This window comes from Tricharina praecox, assembly GCF_024521635.1.
Source record: "Tricharina praecox strain CBS 144465 chromosome Unknown BZA05scaffold_5, whole genome shotgun sequence".
Lineage (NCBI taxonomy): Eukaryota > Fungi > Ascomycota > Pezizomycetes > Pezizales > Pyronemataceae > Tricharina > Tricharina praecox.
In genome coordinates, this window is record NW_026250407.1 from 1612695 (window position 1) to 1630117 (window position 17423).

At 53.3% G+C, this 17423-nt stretch overlaps 5 protein-coding genes and 1 non-coding gene across 6 annotated transcripts; 1 reads left to right on the forward strand and 5 right to left on the reverse strand.

Annotated features, from left to right (window-relative positions):
• Positions 1–1418: 1418 nt before the first annotated feature.
• Positions 1419–1490, reverse strand: BZA05DRAFT_t94. The gene has a single exon. It is a non-coding gene; the product is annotated as a tRNA-His (tRNA).
• A 965-nt stretch (positions 1491–2455) lies between these two features.
• Positions 2456–3171, reverse strand: BZA05DRAFT_434519 (stress responsive A/B barrel domain-containing protein). The gene is made up of 3 exons (XM_051486326.1): positions 2930–3171; positions 2761–2868; positions 2456–2698 (listed from the first exon to the last, which is right to left on the reverse strand). Exons 1-3 carry the CDS (start codon positions 3029–3031, stop codon positions 2534–2536), a joined length of 375 nt encoding a protein of 124 aa, XP_051342330.1. The 5' UTR covers positions 3032–3171; the 3' UTR covers positions 2456–2533.
• A 1330-nt stretch (positions 3172–4501) lies between these two features.
• Positions 4502–5635, forward strand: BZA05DRAFT_390664 (uncharacterized protein). The gene is made up of 2 exons (XM_051482908.1): positions 4502–4905; positions 5009–5635. Exons 1-2 carry the CDS (start codon positions 4674–4676, stop codon positions 5302–5304), a joined length of 528 nt encoding a protein of 175 aa, XP_051342331.1. The 5' UTR covers positions 4502–4673; the 3' UTR covers positions 5305–5635.
• Positions 5636–6834: 1199 nt separating this feature from the next.
• On the reverse strand, positions 6835–9604 carry BZA05DRAFT_416712 (uncharacterized protein; the record flags this gene model as incomplete). Its single annotated transcript, XM_051485415.1, has 7 exons — positions 6835–7018; positions 7074–7977; positions 8193–8335; positions 8650–8898; positions 9063–9195; positions 9286–9376; positions 9440–9604. 7 exons carry the CDS (start codon positions 9602–9604, stop codon positions 6835–6837), a joined length of 1869 nt encoding a protein of 622 aa, XP_051342332.1.
• Positions 9605–14003: 4399 nt separating this feature from the next.
• On the reverse strand, positions 14004–14579 carry BZA05DRAFT_465313 (uncharacterized protein; the record flags this gene model as incomplete). Its single annotated transcript, XM_051487755.1, has 1 exon — positions 14004–14579. A coding segment is annotated over one exon (576 nt), but the record flags the coding sequence as incomplete, so codon positions are not given.
• A 1239-nt stretch (positions 14580–15818) lies between these two features.
• On the reverse strand, positions 15819–16838 carry BZA05DRAFT_424497 (Endonuclease/exonuclease/phosphatase; the record flags this gene model as incomplete). Its single annotated transcript, XM_051485915.1, has 2 exons — positions 15819–16412; positions 16479–16838. 2 exons carry the CDS (start codon positions 16836–16838, stop codon positions 15819–15821), a joined length of 954 nt encoding a protein of 317 aa, XP_051342334.1.
• Between the last annotated feature and the right edge of the window lie 585 nt (positions 16839–17423).

Here is a 17423-nt window from a genome sequence, read left to right on the forward strand (position 1 = left end):
CAGATGGTCAAAATGCCGGACGGTCCAAGCCTGGGACGGACGGGTCGGTCCTCATCCAACGGTGGAGGACGACCGTCCAAGTCACGTGAATATGATTTGGCTGGTTGAAAATTTCTTAGCACCGATATCCTACGCTCCACCGCGTCAGTTAATCCCTCACCGCTCCACAAGCTGTGAGAACTAGCAGTATTCCGACTGAGACGACTAAGGTGCAGCGCCCGGCCGCTTTCACAGCGCTGTATGCACAATTCCTCACTCGGCCACCCAAGGTCCACGCCCGAAATCAGGTTTTTACCTAAGGGTTGGCGGAGGACCGTCGACGGCCGTCTTGCGCTGTCCGTCTCGTCTGTCCGCTGAACGAACGCTGTCCGTCATCCTAGGCCCAGGATGGGACTCTCATGCTGAACCGCGCAATACGTGTTCCGAACGGTGTAGACCAACCGCATGTACAACCTGATCACGCCGAATTCGGTATATCACCTCGCGTCCGATCCTCCGCTTCCGTTTCCGCTTTCAATACACACCACGCACTCGCTCGCCACCATGATAATCCTGACCTGCAGGTGCAAATACGTTAACCACCGGTGCGGCGCCGTCCGGCGGCGCAGAGGCGACTCCTCGTACCCGGACGCCGGCGAAATCATGATTCCCTGTGGGCACTGGATCTCGAGAGTGTGCTGCGCGATATGGGCCAGCAAGGTGCGCGGGGAACGCTACCCGCAGCCGCCCCGTCCCTGCGGCTGCACCAGTAGAGCGAGCGCGGCAGTCGGCCTTCCTCTGGGACCGCTTCGGATATCTGGTCGATCGCACCCTGGATAAGCCGACGAGGGAGGCGTTGGCGGACGCAAGGAGGCGGCGTAATGTCCTGCTGTGGAGGCACGATTTGCGGTACTATGGCCTTGCTAGTGGAGCCTGAAGCTGGTATGTAGGTTCTGTCGCGGCGGTAGGCGGGTGAGCACTGACAATTGCGTGGACTTCATTCTTATCTGTTCTTATGCGGGAAACAAACTGCGATTTCTTGTCCTAATCTAATCAATTATCTTACGTGCGTTGCGTCATAACTTATACCGATTTTTCGCCCGTCCAGACTGTCACTGTGGTTGGGAGTAGCAACTCCAACGGAGAGGGTCCCGCTACTTTTGCGCCATCGATTGTCCTCCAGCCACACAAAACTTCCAGTTGCTCCATCTGTGTGTATCGTAATGGACCTCAATTGAACATGGCAATAGATGCTGTATGTATTGTACACTGCATAGCTCCGGTCATCCCGCCGTCAGTCACAGCAGAAACCCTTACTCTCTGTTCTGTACTCCTGCGAGGTAGCTTTACGCAAAAACGTCTAGGACTTTCTATACAGTAAAAGTGTTGGACCTTGCGACTTGGGCATAGAAGAAAAAAAGCAAACAACCAAAAGAATGTGTCGGTACCATGAATCGAACATGGGTCTGCTCGGCCACAACGAGCTGTACTTACCACTATACTACACCGACTTTAGATTGCAGCGCGCGAGATTCAATAAGTATACCCCAAATGCTTGGGCTACATCTCCGTGCTGTGAAATCTCGAGGCTTACTTAACTGCAACATCGTGCCCGATGATATCAATTTCTCAACCAGGTTCAGTAAGTGAAGTAACGTTCACTAAATGTTCACCCTTATCTCACAACTGTACCGAAGACCTTTGTACATAATGAGCACCCGAGCGAAAAGGGCCATCTACATGATGGACGAGAAACAGAAAGCAACCGCTTGCGCAAGTCACAGAGCGGAACAAATCTGATGGTATTACCTGAATGTTGTCTGTTACTACCATGAGTGGAGAACATGTAGGATAGACGGAGGATCTAATAAGATATGAGGACCGGCTGGTCGGATCGGTGAATCCGAATAGTGATGATACATAGCCGGACTGAGCGAATCGGGTGACACCGAACGTTGTAGGCAGCGGAGGAGAGCTATACCGTAGAGTACTTATGAGATGGCTCTTCGAAGTTGAATACAACCTCTACTTCTCCATCATCTATCATCTTCGCCGTTTCCCTTCCAGAGCTACGACGTACTTCAGACACCGCCGGCGGAATATAGTATCATTTCGTATGGAGTCTGAAGGAGGTAGGTGCTCCTCGTGGGAAACTGCACGTGTGTCGAGAGCTACGTTGGTCAAGAAGCTTACTACTACATACTAGACATGGTTTCGACTTTTGAGCGCGACCGAAACAGGAGATTTGAGCGAGAGACTGCGGTGCTGTTGCGGTGCTGCTGCAGGAGCTGAGGGCGCGATGGAAGCTCTCCGTACCGGCGAGTCTACTGGTTAACGCGGCGACCGTGGAGTTCGTGGAGGGGACAAGGATAGCTACGTCTACGTGTCAAAGACGGACATAGCAGGGCGATGTCGGAGGTTTGACCGCCCCATTACTATGCACGATTTTTCTTCATGAACGTGGAAAGACGAGGTGTGCTGGATTAGAATCTTTTGTTTTTCGTATGTAAAGCAAACACTAAAAAACATACAGATCCCGCCTCCGAATCAATGATCAATCCCTATTCAGAACCTCGATCACGACCATGTCCTCCTCGGGGAACCACGCGCGAGCGCCGCTCTTCATCTTCTTGTGGGCTGGGTCCTGCTCGTAGTAGTAGTCGCGGTCTTCGAGACTCGCGAACTTGAGCACGAATCCGTGCGTGAAGCCTTGGTGGTGCTACACGAGCGACACCTGTCAGTACTGGATGAGATACGGGGAAAGCGGAAGCGGTGACATACGGGAACCTTGACGGGGCTGACGTCGCGACCGCCCTGGACTTCGAGGATGTACTGAGAGCCATCCGGCTTGCGGCAGACGTCCTTGGCGGAGTGGAAGTTGGTGATGAGCTATTGTGGATTGATCAGCGTGGGGGGAGAATAGTTGCGCAGCGATGGGACGGCGACGAACCCTGTTCTCCTCCTCAGTGGTGAAGTGGTCCGAGAGCTTGAAGATCACGACGTGCGTGACGGAGGTGACCGGCTTCTCGGTGGGGACTTCGACGGGAGCCATTGTGTGGGGTATGTGTGATGGGATGAGAAGACGCTTCGGCTTTGGGTTGGTGGGGTGTAAGTGTGTGTGGTATGTGCGAAGGAGGACGGCTGAGTGCTCGCTGCTGGGTGCTGGGTGCTCGCTGCTGGGTGCTGGGTGCTGGATGGATGGGAATCGTCAGTTATATATGCTTCTGGTGCGCACAGCGCGGCTAGTCTGATTGCTGATACATGTGGTTGAGCTAGGGCAGTTGTGTGTGTGTGTGTGAAATCTGAATCAATGCAGAGGAGCGCCCCGCACAATCCCGGACGGCATACAGGAAGGTACCGGCATCGACATACGCGGCTACCCACGAACGCCCTACATACGATACGAACTGTTGGATACTCCTCTTTGTGTCCTCTACACATTGACTCCAAGCGACTGTCTTGTGCAGATTTACTCGTGCATAGGATGGAACGCGATGCCACCAATACATCTCACTGGCCACACACCCACACACCCATATCCCGACAGAAGTTGAATACCTACACGCGATCAGCTGGTGACACGGACAGACTGCGTCTGGAAGGCGCGGATGCCTATCGTGGCTGCTACACTGATTAAATTCATCACACAGGTATCCGCTTATTGGCCGCCATCAAAGCGGGGTCAGCTTCAGCACGTCAGCTGGTGGGGAATAATTATGCTGTTGATATCGGCTCGACCGATCGAGCTGCGTCTCGGGCGCCCGCCCACTGCTGCTAGACTCGTACCGGCGTTTCCGGCATCACGAAGGCACATATCACTTACTTTTTTTAGCGGAGAGCGGAGTACTAGTATTCATACCTCGGTCTTCCTACATAGACGTTTCAATATCTCCGCAGCTGCGTTCCTCATGTACCGGTATGTACAGTACAATCTATCGCCTCGCCTCCCGCCTTTCCCCACATACGTAGAGTAGGTACCACATACGTAGAGTAAGTACCCGATACTGGTATGAAGGATGTGTGGTGGGACGGCTTTTATGCTTCATGCGCTAATGGTATCCAGGTCTTTAATTGCTTATTCGGCGCCAAGATATGATACCCAGAAGCCTTGCACGGCATTCATGATACACCGAGATCCAAGGTGCCTCTCCGCAGCCTTCGCTCTTCCGTGAGGGAACAATTCGAGACGACTCGCAGAAGCCGTAACTTGGTTAACGGCGGCTATTGGCAATCATTACTTGCAAGTGCTAAAGAATCTGCACGCGGGAGACAAAACTTGCTTGCGCACTGCGCAGTGGTCTCTGGATTCCGCACTTTAGCTAATGTACTGCGGCCCGCCCAACGCCCAACGCCTTGGTGAAACCTAAATTCTATTAAGGTCCGCCTTAGCCTAGGATCGCACCGCGGATGCGGGCGTGCGGAGTCCCGTATCTACATTTCACACCAAAAGGATGTGTGTGGGGGATGCGGGCGGGGGTACATCGTTTCATGCGTGGGGGATGTAGGCACTAGTAGTAGAGAGTGCAGAATCTTGATTCATCCCCATGCTTCGGTACGTTGATACCTGTATCTTCCTCGCTAATAGAAACGAATCCGCATAGGTATCTATTGTCTACGGTACTCCTTTCGGCTTTTAATCGTGCTCTCATTCGTTCGCGCATATCCGCGGCAAAGTGCGGAGTGAGAGTGGCGATATGCACTCTGCAGCTTCACTACTAGTAGGCATCGCTTCTGCTCTGATTCGACGGCTCCAGCGCCATCCACTACCACAGATGTCTTTGTTGGCTGGGTGCTCCGTCCGGTGGCTTTGGGCGGCAAAGAATTCCGGCTGCCAATGCCGCCATGCCTTGTCGGCTACGGCGATACGCACTGCCGACGAGCACACGGAAAAAGGAATGAGTGGTCAGATGCGCTGCGCAGTGCATCGTGAGTCCCGCGCTACCTATAACCTCTCCGGAATCGCGCCACCATATATATACCTAGGTATCCGTGCGCTACCAAGACTCTAAGAGCTGATGCATTATACTAGGTAGGCTACAGTTTCAACTCCTGCGTCGCGACCGCCACATGCGGAGGCGCAGGAAACGAACGCCGGGAAGGCGCGACTGTCGAATCCTTTCAACAGGAAATCCGCTGCCGCAAAGGCCTAGATTTCGAGAGCCAGCATCCAGCCTGCGCAGCAACGTCGTATGGGAGTGCACACGATCGGCGACTACCAGTCTACCACCGCAGCCACTACCGCGGGCTCCACCGGGGACCCAATCCAAGGACCGAGTATCAGAGACTCACATTTACCGCAGCCTGCAGAGGGTTCGAGGTATTTGAACAATGCACATTGTCCTTCTGCGGCCGCGACGGACCGGATCCTCCGTCTTGGGGAATGCCCATGACAACCCCTAAGGCCACATTCGTACGCTCGCCCTCGCCTCCCCGAACACCTTGCTTCCTCCACGCCGCCCTGCCTCCGCAACACGATCGATGTGTAGTAACCTCGCGCTATGCGCTGCTCGGAAAATCGGATAATCGGAGGGAGTACATTATACGTCCTTGTTCTGCAGCCTGCAGGCCGTTGGCGGTGGTCTGGCGGCGTTCGCGGTGGTCTGGCCGGTGGTCTGGCCGGTTGTCTGGTGGGTGTGGATGTGTCGGTAAAGCTCGGAATAGGGCGTATACACATAGCGTCTCTGACCATACCTCTGTGTGACTGCCTGGCCGTATCCGTTGCCGGTTTGGAAGTTGAAACCCGTCGGTGGTCGAAACTCGAGATAGTTACTCAGTTGCATGGTGTAGTGCTGGTGTGGTGTGGTGGGGCGCTCGGTGGCCAGGTCTCGGTGGAGGGCGTGAAGCTTTCCCCGTCCGAACTCCGGGGGCTGGGCACATCCTTTCGCTAAACAGCTTTCACGTCGATGGTACTGTCAAATCGTTGACATCTATTGCGCAAGTCACGTCGTAGCGAGTGATAGCATGTGCCTTCCTGGTTGCGGCAGGGTGATGGTGGCTGGGTATATAGTTAGAGGACCGAAGTACTTCACAGTTAAGCGAAAACGAATTAGGTGTTTCCTCATCGCAAATACTCCCATTTTTCACAGGCGTGATACTTACCCCGTCCTCATTTCCGAAATCACAGCTTCATCTCGCTGGATAGCTACTGCGTCGATACTACGCTGTCGAATCTTTGACATCTATTGCGCAAGTCAAGCGGGAGCGAGTGATATCATGTGCTCAGCCGTAACTTCATAGTTGTTGCGGCATAGTGATGCTAGCCGGGTATATTCCCTGTCAGAATATTTGACGTCCAGAGATGACGAGAGCCACACGAGGTTTTCGAGCGCCGGAGATAACTCCAAGGATCCATGTACCTTCCGAGGGGATCAATGCCTAGATACCCTGGTTCGTGAAGCTTGTAAGTATATAGGTTGAGAGATCTCGCTGCTCATGGTGTTTCTGTACCGAATTGATTGTCTTCTATCTATTACAGTGTTGAAAAACTCTCCACGGAGGCGTGGTAAGCATAGGAGGCCAATGGTCCTCCTCATCGAATCAACCCCTCACTGTCCATCTCTTGTTGAGCACCCTACCTATCCCCAAGAAAAACAGCAAACAGGAAAATCGCATTCAAAATTGTACTGGTATCCTCCTCTCCATCTCTCAATCGCTTCCATTACCGTCTACTGGCTAAAGATATCCAGCACCAGCCCCAAAGAAAACACAGAAAAAACAGAAAAAACGCAGTAAAATTGTACTAGTATCCACCACCCCTCCCCGCGCTTCCATTACCGTCCCCTATCTGTAGACATCCCTCGGGTCGAGGCCCACACACATACCCGTAGGTATGTGTGTGTTGCAAACCTTCGACGCTTAGAACATCATTCCTCGCTCGTACAGGTGGCCGGCTCCACCGTCCCCATGACCCTCGTCACCGCCGTTCCCGTCGGGACGGTACGGCACCCATGGTCCGTGCACGTCCGGATCCCAGCGCATCAAGCCGGCCTCCGGGGACAGCCGGGCAATCTTCTCCTCGATCTGGCGCGGGTAGTCCTGGCTACTTATTGTCAGCATGTTTCGCTCGGAGAGGGGAAGGGGAAAAAAAAGCTCACCGATAGGCGTAGACCGCTCCAGCCGCAGTCAAGCTGCCAACAATGAGGAGAAAGATCGGGAGCCAGTATCCCTCGACGCAGAGCCAAACGATCCACGCCATTGGCGGACGGTCGAAGATCCAGCGGAGCGCGCGCTCGACGACGTTATCGTGCATTGTGTACAGCTCCGTGTTGTCCTTGTCGACCTCGGTATCATCCGGGGGCGGACGGTTTGTCGGGGGCGGACGGTGTGTCGGCGCAGCGACGGCAACGGGAAGTTCTTGGCGTTCCCAGGCGGGCGGGAAGCGCGCGGCAGGCGGAAGCGCGCTGTCGGAGCGGGGGCGGGGAGAGGCGTGCATGCGTGTGTGAGTGAGCATGGCGACGAGATGATGTTGACGGGCGATGTCGTTGCTGGTGGGAGGCGCGATGTCGTTGTCGGAAGAGTGGAGGATTTCGTTGTTGTCGCAGATTTCGTTGTTGATGTCGACGGAGATGTCGTTGTTGGAAGGGATGTCGTTACTGGAATGGAGGGAGGCGGCGGTTGTAGACGGAGCAATGTTCGGCGGTGGGGTGGAGAAAGGATTTTCGCTGACGTCGTTTCCCACGGATTCTGTCACTGAGCGACAGGAAGGAGGGGGGGTCACAAACGGGTTCTGCAATGCTGGCAGCGGGTCCAGTGCCGGCGTCGACAGAGGATCGGCCCCGAGGGTGACCGGGATGCGGACATCCCGCCTCGAGTGCGCGGCTGTGACATCATTAGGTCCGCTGACAACAGTGCCATGTCGCGAGTTCGAACGAGATTCGTCGAACGAGCGCATTTCGTAGTCATCAAAGCCGCCCACGAGCATCGAAATGATGGTACGCTCGGACATATTCACGAGTATTCTGCAGAGGTTGCGGATTTCGATGTAGGTGGATGAGAGAACTGGAGATGAGTATTCAGAGAGTATTGTGGAGAGGTAACTGACTCGGAGGGAGGTGAAAGCACGAGGGAGGTGAAATGAAGAGGAAGGAAAGAAGTGGGAGGGTTTGTTTTAAGAGCGGGTTTTGTCACACTACTACCCGAATCATTCTTCTATAGATAGCCTCCTGCACCAACATGAACGCAATATGTATCAGACGGGAATGCTTTTCCCTTACGGAAATGAGCAACTATATATCTTTCCACAGGCACTTCGTCCGTGCATTTCCGTCGCGATTCAGGTTGAACACCGCCAGCGCGCACGACTGCATGTTTTGCGTCCTCCAAGCGATCGACCATGAATCCTAGCTTGTTGATGTGGCTAGTGCTGTGTGGTAAGTGTATTCACTCTACTTCTTGGAGGTTGCTGAATTGCCGTTCTCGTCGTTTCCGACGGATTCTGCAACCGAGTGACAGGAAGGACGGGGGCGTCATGAAAGGGTTCTGCAACGATGGCAGCGGGTCGAGTACCAGCGTCGACTGCGGATCGGCAGCGAAGGCGACCGGGATGCGGACGTCCCGCCTCGAGTGCCCGCTTGTGTTGCCTCCGGGTTCTCAGGAGAGCCTCCTCGCTGGCGCTATTGCGGACATAGGCGCGGATTGTCGCGAGAGGCAGCACATGGTGATTGAGACGACCAAGCGGATTCCTTGGCAGTATCGGCTTCGAGCCTTATCAGTGTGATTGGTTCCTCGCTGGTGTCGGTATTCACTCCGGTGTCCCTGTGCCGGGGCAGGCATCTCAGCCTGCTGTCGTGGCTACCAGAATCATGGGTCTGATCAAGGCTCTCGGAGCCCGCGAGGGGGGCGCTGAGGCTCTCCTTGCTCTTGGCTTGAGCTTCGATCCTCACACGGGTCAATCTGACAACGAGGACGATGATGCCCAGTCTAGTCAGGCGTCCAAAAGTGGTGAGAATGACATGGCAAATGATACCTAGTCAGTGGTAGATAATGGTTTACCTTTGAGATGGAAACATTTACTGTTGTATATCAGCCGGCATGGTTGGATACTCTGGACATGTAGCAATTCTTCATCTTAGTCATTGAATTACATCAGCTTCTGCTCTATTTTGGGCAGCGGGCTGGTAAAGATGACATCTGGCCTGCGGGCCCGCGGGGGTGGCTGCGATGCCTGCCCCGCCGCAGGGAGTAAATCTCCCGGAGGGTTAGTGAATCTCTTCCATCCTATTCACAAATGCAGCCCATGTTCAAGTGCAAGCAATCTTTGCTAACTGAAGACAGAATCGGCCATCGATGTCCGATACGGGTCCTCACCATTTTGGCCTGCGGGCCCCGGGGGTGGGTCACACATGGCGACCATCTTCTCGACACCCATTCTAGTTCGGATCGCATTGCCTGCTTTAGTCTGCATAAAAACATTTCTCATTAGTGCTTGTCAGAAAAAGGAAAATAACCATAAAAAACCTACACGCAGTTTCTCCTGTATCGCAGCGGAGGCGATGTTGGCCATGGCATATATTCCGGTTAGTATGTCACCATACTTCTCCTTGCTAGTTCCGTTCAGGCCCTCATCCGAAACAGCTGCACACACAGCCTTGTCTTGATCTTCGCACTGGGCATTGAAGGTCCACATCGATCAGCAATATTCCTTGGAGCTTTGGTAGAGACACATACACTGAATAGGATGGGAGAGATTCACTAACCATCTGCTGGAAGATTGACTCCCTGGCGGGGCAGGCATCTCGGCCACCCCTGCAGGCCCGCAAGCCAGAAAGATCAGGATCTGTACCGGGCATCGATGGCCGATTCTGTCTTCAGTTAGCAAAGATTGCTTGCATTTAAACATCGCCTACACGAGTGAATGGGATGGAAGAGACTCACTGGCCCTCTGGGAGATTTACTCCCTGCGGCGGGGCAAGCATCTCAGCCACGCCCGCAGGCCCGCAGGCCAGAAGCCATCTGTACCACACCTTGGAGCAACCAGCCCCAGCAGATTCATTGGCTGCAGCACCCAAAAAAAACATCCAAATGAAAGTCTTCGGCTTGGACTGGCGTTGCAATTCATTGCCTCCTTCATTCGCCTTAGACGAAGTGGTGACCGTGCTCAAAGGGGCGGTGGTTCTTAAGCATCACGATGTGCATTCGTTTCATATCGCACGTCGACCGAGTAACTTCACCAAACTGTATTCGTTCGTTCCGGAGTAGCGGTGGTGGAATGATGCGACAGGACGAAGGCACACGGGTGCTGCAAGGCACTCAGGTATGGTGAGGCGCGCTTGATTGGAAGGACCTGTACACAAAGGATATTAGGTTCCTGTGGGGAGCAAATCAGGAGAAGAATGGATCTTACTTGCGTTCGTGGCAGCGGTTGTCTCGCACTAGCGTGTAGTGTCCTCGCAAGTCTCAGCCGTGCAAGTAGCGGGTAGTGGTATCGGCTGCCGAGCGTGACTCGGATTCATAGTCGAGTAAATTGTTAGTCGGGTGTGGGCGGAAATAGGCGCCAAATCGTGCAGTTTTTGTTTTATCCATCGGGCGTGTGATCAGTAAAAGGCGTAGTAAGAGTGGAATATTGGAGAAAACTTTTGTAGGTGCTTTTTTGGCTCCGCCTTTCAAACCCATTGGGCCGCTGGGGAATCCCCAATGAACGGGTTCCGAGGACAACTATAGGGGGATCATCCGCCGATTCGACGGCTGTTCAAAACCCTGGGACCTTTTCTAATTGCTGTGCTATCGCCTTACCTGCCAGAACTCTTCTCCACCGGAATCTGGCGACCCTTCTTCAGGACGCTTGCCTGTCTCCTTTGGTTCATCATACCAAATTCTTTCAGGTGGCAACAATGCTACCCCTCACTGCTTCTCACCCAGCGAAGGACACCGCGGCATGCACCTCTTGCACGATCGTATCGATCGAACCATATTATACTTGTCCGGACGCCGGACGACAGCAATGATGGATTATAAAAAATCTCCGCTTGGGAGCTGTTGTTGTAGCCTAGTGGCTTCGACCATTGGTTGTAAAATTTTGAGCGCTCATCCCAAACCTCTCCGTACGCATTGAGGCCCTCTTTACTGACAGGAGGACACGCAATGTGGTGTCGATCCGTGAAGTAGCAGAGTTCAGAAGTCCTGACAAGGTGCAGCCTGTCACAATCCGACCGAAGAGCATCGTACACGAGATCCGCCGGTGTGTAATCCTCTCAGGTAGTCGAAAGAATTTCCTATGTTTTCATCAGGGGTTTTTTCTCGTAGGACTTAGGAATCGATACACACCCCGCAGAAAAGCACGTTTTGCGGAACCACGGGCGACTCACGCAAATCTGAATCGACTCCAGATCCATTGCACTGTTGTTCTAGGAAGGCACTGTTGTGCCCAGAACGGCTATGCATCTCAGTGGATTGCGAGCCCGGAAGTATATGACGACGGTTATATGTCCGGCGAAGGAGTGGTGGATGTTGCGAACAGGGCTGTCAACCGTTCCGTCCCGTTCCGTCCCGTTCCGTCCCGTCCCGGGCAGGCTTTCCAGAGGACTGATCCATTCCGTCCGGAGGATAAAATGCCCGGATACCCGCCAGGTACCTATAGGTACATGATAGCACCAGCGTGCTATGCTGACTGCTGGTTTGCGGAGTAATACATAGCGTGATGGCTACCAACAGAATTTTCAGCCTTGAGCAGAATTTTCAGCGTCGTCAAACAATCGAGCTCAGGGGATAGACACTGCTGGAAGTAGGAACGGGGATGGTGTGAAAGTTCTATACCATGAGAGACACTGCGAAATGGAGCCGCACAGCCGCACACCTGCGCCACTGTCTGGCGCCACGCTGCTTGCATTGTCCTACTGTTCCAGTCAATTCCGGGTCCTGTAGGGTATCCGTCCTCATTTCTCTAGCCCGGAAGACTGTAGTCCTTGGTCTCTTCAGCCCGACTGATTCCATCCCGGGCCGGGAAACCTCAAAGACGGACGGGACGGACGGTTGACAGCCCTGGTTGCGAACGCCGAAAATGCGGCTGGTTGAAAATATTGAGCCCCCATCGAAAGTAGTACCCAATTGAAGGCACCGTGTTGCCTAGAGTGACTATCGACGTCAGCAGATTCCCAGTTTAGAAGAAAATGACGATGATCATACCTAGCAAAGGAGGGCCCCGACAGGCACTGTTGTGCGCATAGACGCACTGTTGTGCCCCCTGACAGGCACTGTTAAGCCCAGTGTGGCTGTCGATGTTAGTGAATTGCGAGCGTGGAAGAAAGTATCGAGGGTCATCATACCGGGCGATGGGGTTGTGAATGTTGCGAAGATCCAGCTTGTGGTAACAGCAAGTCCCTTCGAGGGAGTGGGGTAGTTGTTCGAAGATATCAGGGTGGTGGATGAGTCTGAGCGTGGATTGTGGATTCGGATGGTAGTATTAAGGGGAAATTGAGAGGTGAAAGGGTGAGGAGCGAAGGTCGAGTCGGAGTCGGGGAGGGAGGAGTTGGATAACGTTGCATTCACTAGCGCCAAACATAACGTCTCATTCGGATCGGTCAAAAGGAAACGGCAAGGAAGAGCCTAGTGGAGAGCAGAGCCGCTGTGCTTCCCTTGATACCCCTCCCCAAGCTGCCTTCAGGGATTCGGACCGACAAACTCTCAAGGCCAGAGCTACTGCAAGGTCGCCAGCGGGGAAGGATGGTGCTTCGCGAGATATCTTGTGAACCGTGAACGAGTGAACCAGAGGTGACGTAGAAGTCAGTATCGAGTTGAAGGCAAGAAAAGGAAGCCCGCACCATGCAGCCCGCGGCGGTACTTGCTGTCAGTATGGCCGCATGGGCCAGGAGAAGGGGGATCAGGAGGAAGATGAGGAGGAAAACGCATGATCCGGGTCGATACACCATCTACCGAGGGGGGAGCATCCAATTGCGCTAGAAGTGGGTCGAAGAAGCGAGTGATTCTGGATGTGGATGGTGTCGGATGTCGAGCGGGATTTTTGGATTGGGTGTGAAGATGATTTTGCAGTAACTACGGCGGATGACGGAGCCGTATAGCAGGCTGGAAGCGTAGGGGAATCACTAATTTGCCAGATACCCTCCGCAGACTATGCTGACCCTATGTCGATAGAGTCGGAAAGCGATCAAACACGCTTCTTCAACAGGCTGTTGACGCCGCACCTGCGGTAGGTGCGTTCGGGAGGGTTGAGGAACGTGAGGTAGGTGACGGTCGTGACATAGTCGTAGATTCGAACGGGATTTCTGGAGCTCTGGGGATGAGGGGGCCTTCGATAGGTGATCTCAACCTGCCTCATTTTCTGCTTCGGTGATGATAATCGAACGACACGGTAAAGTCTTACTTGTTGTAACTGTAAGTATGAGTCTGAGGGACTGTACTATTCTTCTGATCCCGCTCTCAGTATACGCTTAGAGGTATGTCTCTCAGATTCGGCGATCTCTTCATCTACAGGTATCTTCAGTGTTCTACATAGACCAGACTGGTCGGCCGACGTCGGGTTAAATGCTAATTCTATCAGCCGCAAAAAATTCCTTTGTTTATAACGGTTTTTAGAGCATTTCCGGCTTCAAATGTTGTTTCTTAGCCCGACCTATCCCGACCCGACATGAAAATTTATGCTGGGGATATATCCCGACCGACCAGACCGAGTTTTTTTTGTCGGGATATATTCCGACCGACCAGACGAGAGTTTTTTTTTGGTCGGGATATATCTCGACCGCGACCATACCCAAATTTGGTCGGGACTGGTCTATGTAGAACACTGGGTATCTTACAGATCGGATAGTGGGGAGTAGTGAAGCCATTGAAAGCTGCAGACATTACTTTTGGGTGTCTACAGGCAGATGGGAAGTAGCGAAGCGGGGTTGAATGATATCACGGGAGAAGTCACAGCGAAGAGAAGACAAGTTTAGCCGTCAATCATATATTTCGTGGAACCTTGAAACACATGAAAAGAAAAAGAAGCTTATTGATGACAGACAAATTCTCCAGATGACCTGCCTGTTTTCCATAGTCAGTATCAAGAATGAATGAGAGCTCGGAACATACCCTTAAGAAAGGACGACAGTATCCATAGAGTCTCGGTTGAAGGTCCTCTCCTTGGCAGAAACGGCCTGCTTCGCGTGGTCGTCGTCGGTACCCGGAACGTGCTGAGCGTCGATGACCTCGACGGACTGAAGCTCGACGGGGACGATGTTGTTGTTGTTGCGACAGATCATCTGAATGTAGCTGTGCAACATCCAAATGGAGCACGAGAGACCAAGCATGCCGATCAAAAAACATCCGAGTAGGACCTTGGAGGCGAGCCGGGCGCTCTGGCAGACGGAGTCTTCAACAACGGTGTGGAAGCCGCTGGAGGTGCCATCCATAGCGAGTTCGTAGTGCTCGGTCGGGTGGCAGAGCCAGTTCCTGGCGACAAAGATGCCATAAACTCCCTCGATGATGAAGAAGAAAGCCAGGGACATCTGGAGAAAGACATATAGCATCAAGGAGTGGAAGGTGAGCTTCTTCATTTTGAAGATGAACATTGGAGGATGTGTGTGGTTGTGTAGGGGAAATTGGTTGTCGTGTGGTCGCTGGGTAAAGGTTGTGGAAGTTGTGTAGAGGAGGTGGGGAGAAGCGTAGGATGTGTAGGGGAGGGAGGTGGGTGGTCGAAGGAGTGGTTCTACTTGGTTTGTTTGTACTTTCTTATCTATTCGCTATCGCGATGATCTGTGCTTGGCTCACCGTACTGTGCTCTTCCATAGATCATCGCGATTACAGACAATAAGCCAGACATCACTAGTGGCGACACCCTACATTTTGCATCATCACTCACTCGCGTCATATCGGCGAAATCTTTTGTGTCCACGTGTTCTCCAAGTTTTGAGAGCCATAGCAGATAGCAGTTAATTTCGTAGTTACATGTCTATCTACGTGAGGAACGGGCGCTTTACCTTGTAGGAACCGCGATCAGTATCAACCATCTTGCAGAATCTACAATACCATGCCATCAGCAATACTCCTACACGCCTGCACTCCTCCTGCACTCCTGCACGATAATCGAGCGAATAGCGATATCCCGAGTCGGGCTGGCCCGCCATCCTTCCAATTCGTTCGACTCACTGCTGGCCGCGGCTGCTGCTAGAGATTGACTACCATGCTTCCTGAATCGCGTCATCAAAATTACTGGCTTACTACGGAGGATACGAGTAATCGGTTTTATTCGACTGCGATTACCAGCCGCACAGTGCCGAAACAAAACCGGAGAGCTGTGCGTACATTCTATCCTTTCGGTAGCCATAAATGCGCGTATGGAGGACCTACTGGTCAAAGATGAGGGTGTTTCCCAGGTTTTGCGCCGAGGTATCGAAGTAGATGGTTGTATAGACGAGCTTTGTGAGTACCCGTACGAATGCGTGATACAAGACAAAAAGTGAGTCAAGCCTCAGTGAATCGCAATTCTGCACGCTTAAGCTGTGAGGGTGTAGAGACGTACGCAGTCGATATTTCGAACGGCTGCACTGGTAGAGATGGGAGACTGGCTGAAAATGCAATAGAGCAATACCATATCGTCAGCAGGAAATGAATCGCACCGCAGTAGGTCCCCCTCAAGTAACCATGACAATCGAAGTTCACGATAAGCAGATACCTAGAGGTGGTGTGTGCAATTACGGGTTTACCGACTACTTATTCGATTGTGTTGTTCGGAAGAGAAACGCCTACTAAAGCACGCGACATTGTAAAGCGCCTCCGTCTACAGGTGAGAGAATTTGAGGACCGGATCATATCCGTAGTATTTTTCCGCGCAGTGAAAGGAAAGCCAGTTCTCATTCTCAAGCTGCCTGCTCCAGCGCAGCTCGCCCTCGCCCCATCGCCAGACACCTTCAATTGGCGCTGCTCAATATAACATCCACAAAAACGGGCCTGTGATCGCTCGCCACCGCTGAATTATCATGCCAATTCTCCCCCACACGGTATCTCAGCGGCTCCCACCCCTTGCCTCCCGCCATAACAAAGTCGATCCTTTTGAGGTCCATCTGGGCATGCTCTTCGAACCCCGTGAACGTACCATGATGTCCACTCCTTCCCAACGGCGGAGTTACCTGCGCGACGTCGGTGAAGACGAATTCCGCGTCAGTGTCACGGACGGGAAACCGATCGGCGAAGGACGAAGGAACAGCGACGGGTGGAAGCAAGCCGGTCATGATCCTGTAGCCAGTGCAGTCGGAGCCGGTGGAAGGGGAGTTGAAGTCGCCGAGAACGAAGACCGGGCCGTACGGGAGACTCGATGCGCCCAGACGGACGAGAAGCGACGCGGAAAGCTGCCGTTGCGGATCCGATTGCTCGTCCCAGTGCGTACACACGACCGTAAACGAACTACCGCTATCCTTCATCCTCATCCTCGCGTACGTGGCGGTGCGTGTACTCCCCGCCCCGGGGAACTTGCTCGGTGTGAATGGTGTTTCGGATAGCCACATCTTTGTTTCTGACAATCAGCATCGACGAATACACATATCTATCCAGGAGGCAACTGCTGTACACACCGTATCCCACGAGTCCAACTGCACGAGATCATTCCGGTAAAAAATCGCCTCATACTCTCCGGTTGTTCCGCCATCCTCGCGTCCTGAGCCAATCCAGCTGAAGCCGTTACCCAGTAGCTGAGCGAGATCCCCCACCTGCCGTACCAGCGCTTCCTGAAAACCGACGATAACCGCCGCGTGGAACAGTACCTCGCGGGCGACGTCGATGCGACGCGTCGACCAGGGCACTTCGTGTGGCGAGCTGTAAAAGCTTACGCTCTCGTCTGCGGGAAGCGAAGCGGGAAGCGAGGAGACACTGTCGGTGAGCGGAATGGTGTCGGCAAGCGAGTCGTAGCGGAGGTTCCAGGTGAGGAAGCGCATTGCGGTCTCCTGCGCGAGAGGCGGGAGGCTGATTTGCATGTTGGAGGTTCGAGGTCGCTTTGACGCTGCTCGTGAAATGCTGTGTGTGTCAATGCGCGGGGAATGTCACAACGGGATGACGGTGGTCGTGAGGTGCTGTGAGCTCAAGCTTTTAGCCGAGTTCCGAGTCGCGGGGAACCCTGTTGCGCTGGCGCAAGTCAAAGTCAAAGTCAGGCACAGGGGTGGGTGTGCCGGGATCGCCGGGATCCACCGTTGGCGAAATCAACGGTAGGATTCCGTAGTTCGTTCATTCGAGAAAAAAAAGGTACTTTGTGTCAGTGCAAGAGATCTAGATGGGTTATTTGAGGGAAAGGGGGAATTTCGGTAACGTCCACTCGTAAAGTGACAAGAAAATTGGAAGATAGAGAGATACCGCGATGGATAATTCTGCTGATTCTCTTGCTTCCCGTCCGGCCGGATAGAGTCTCTAGAGACACGCTAGTCCAGTCCCTGACAGAATACTCTGACGTAGGAGAATTATACTCAGATCCTTTGGCTTCTGAGAAGTGCACGGTCCGTCGGGGCCGTTGGTGCATTTCCGGACAC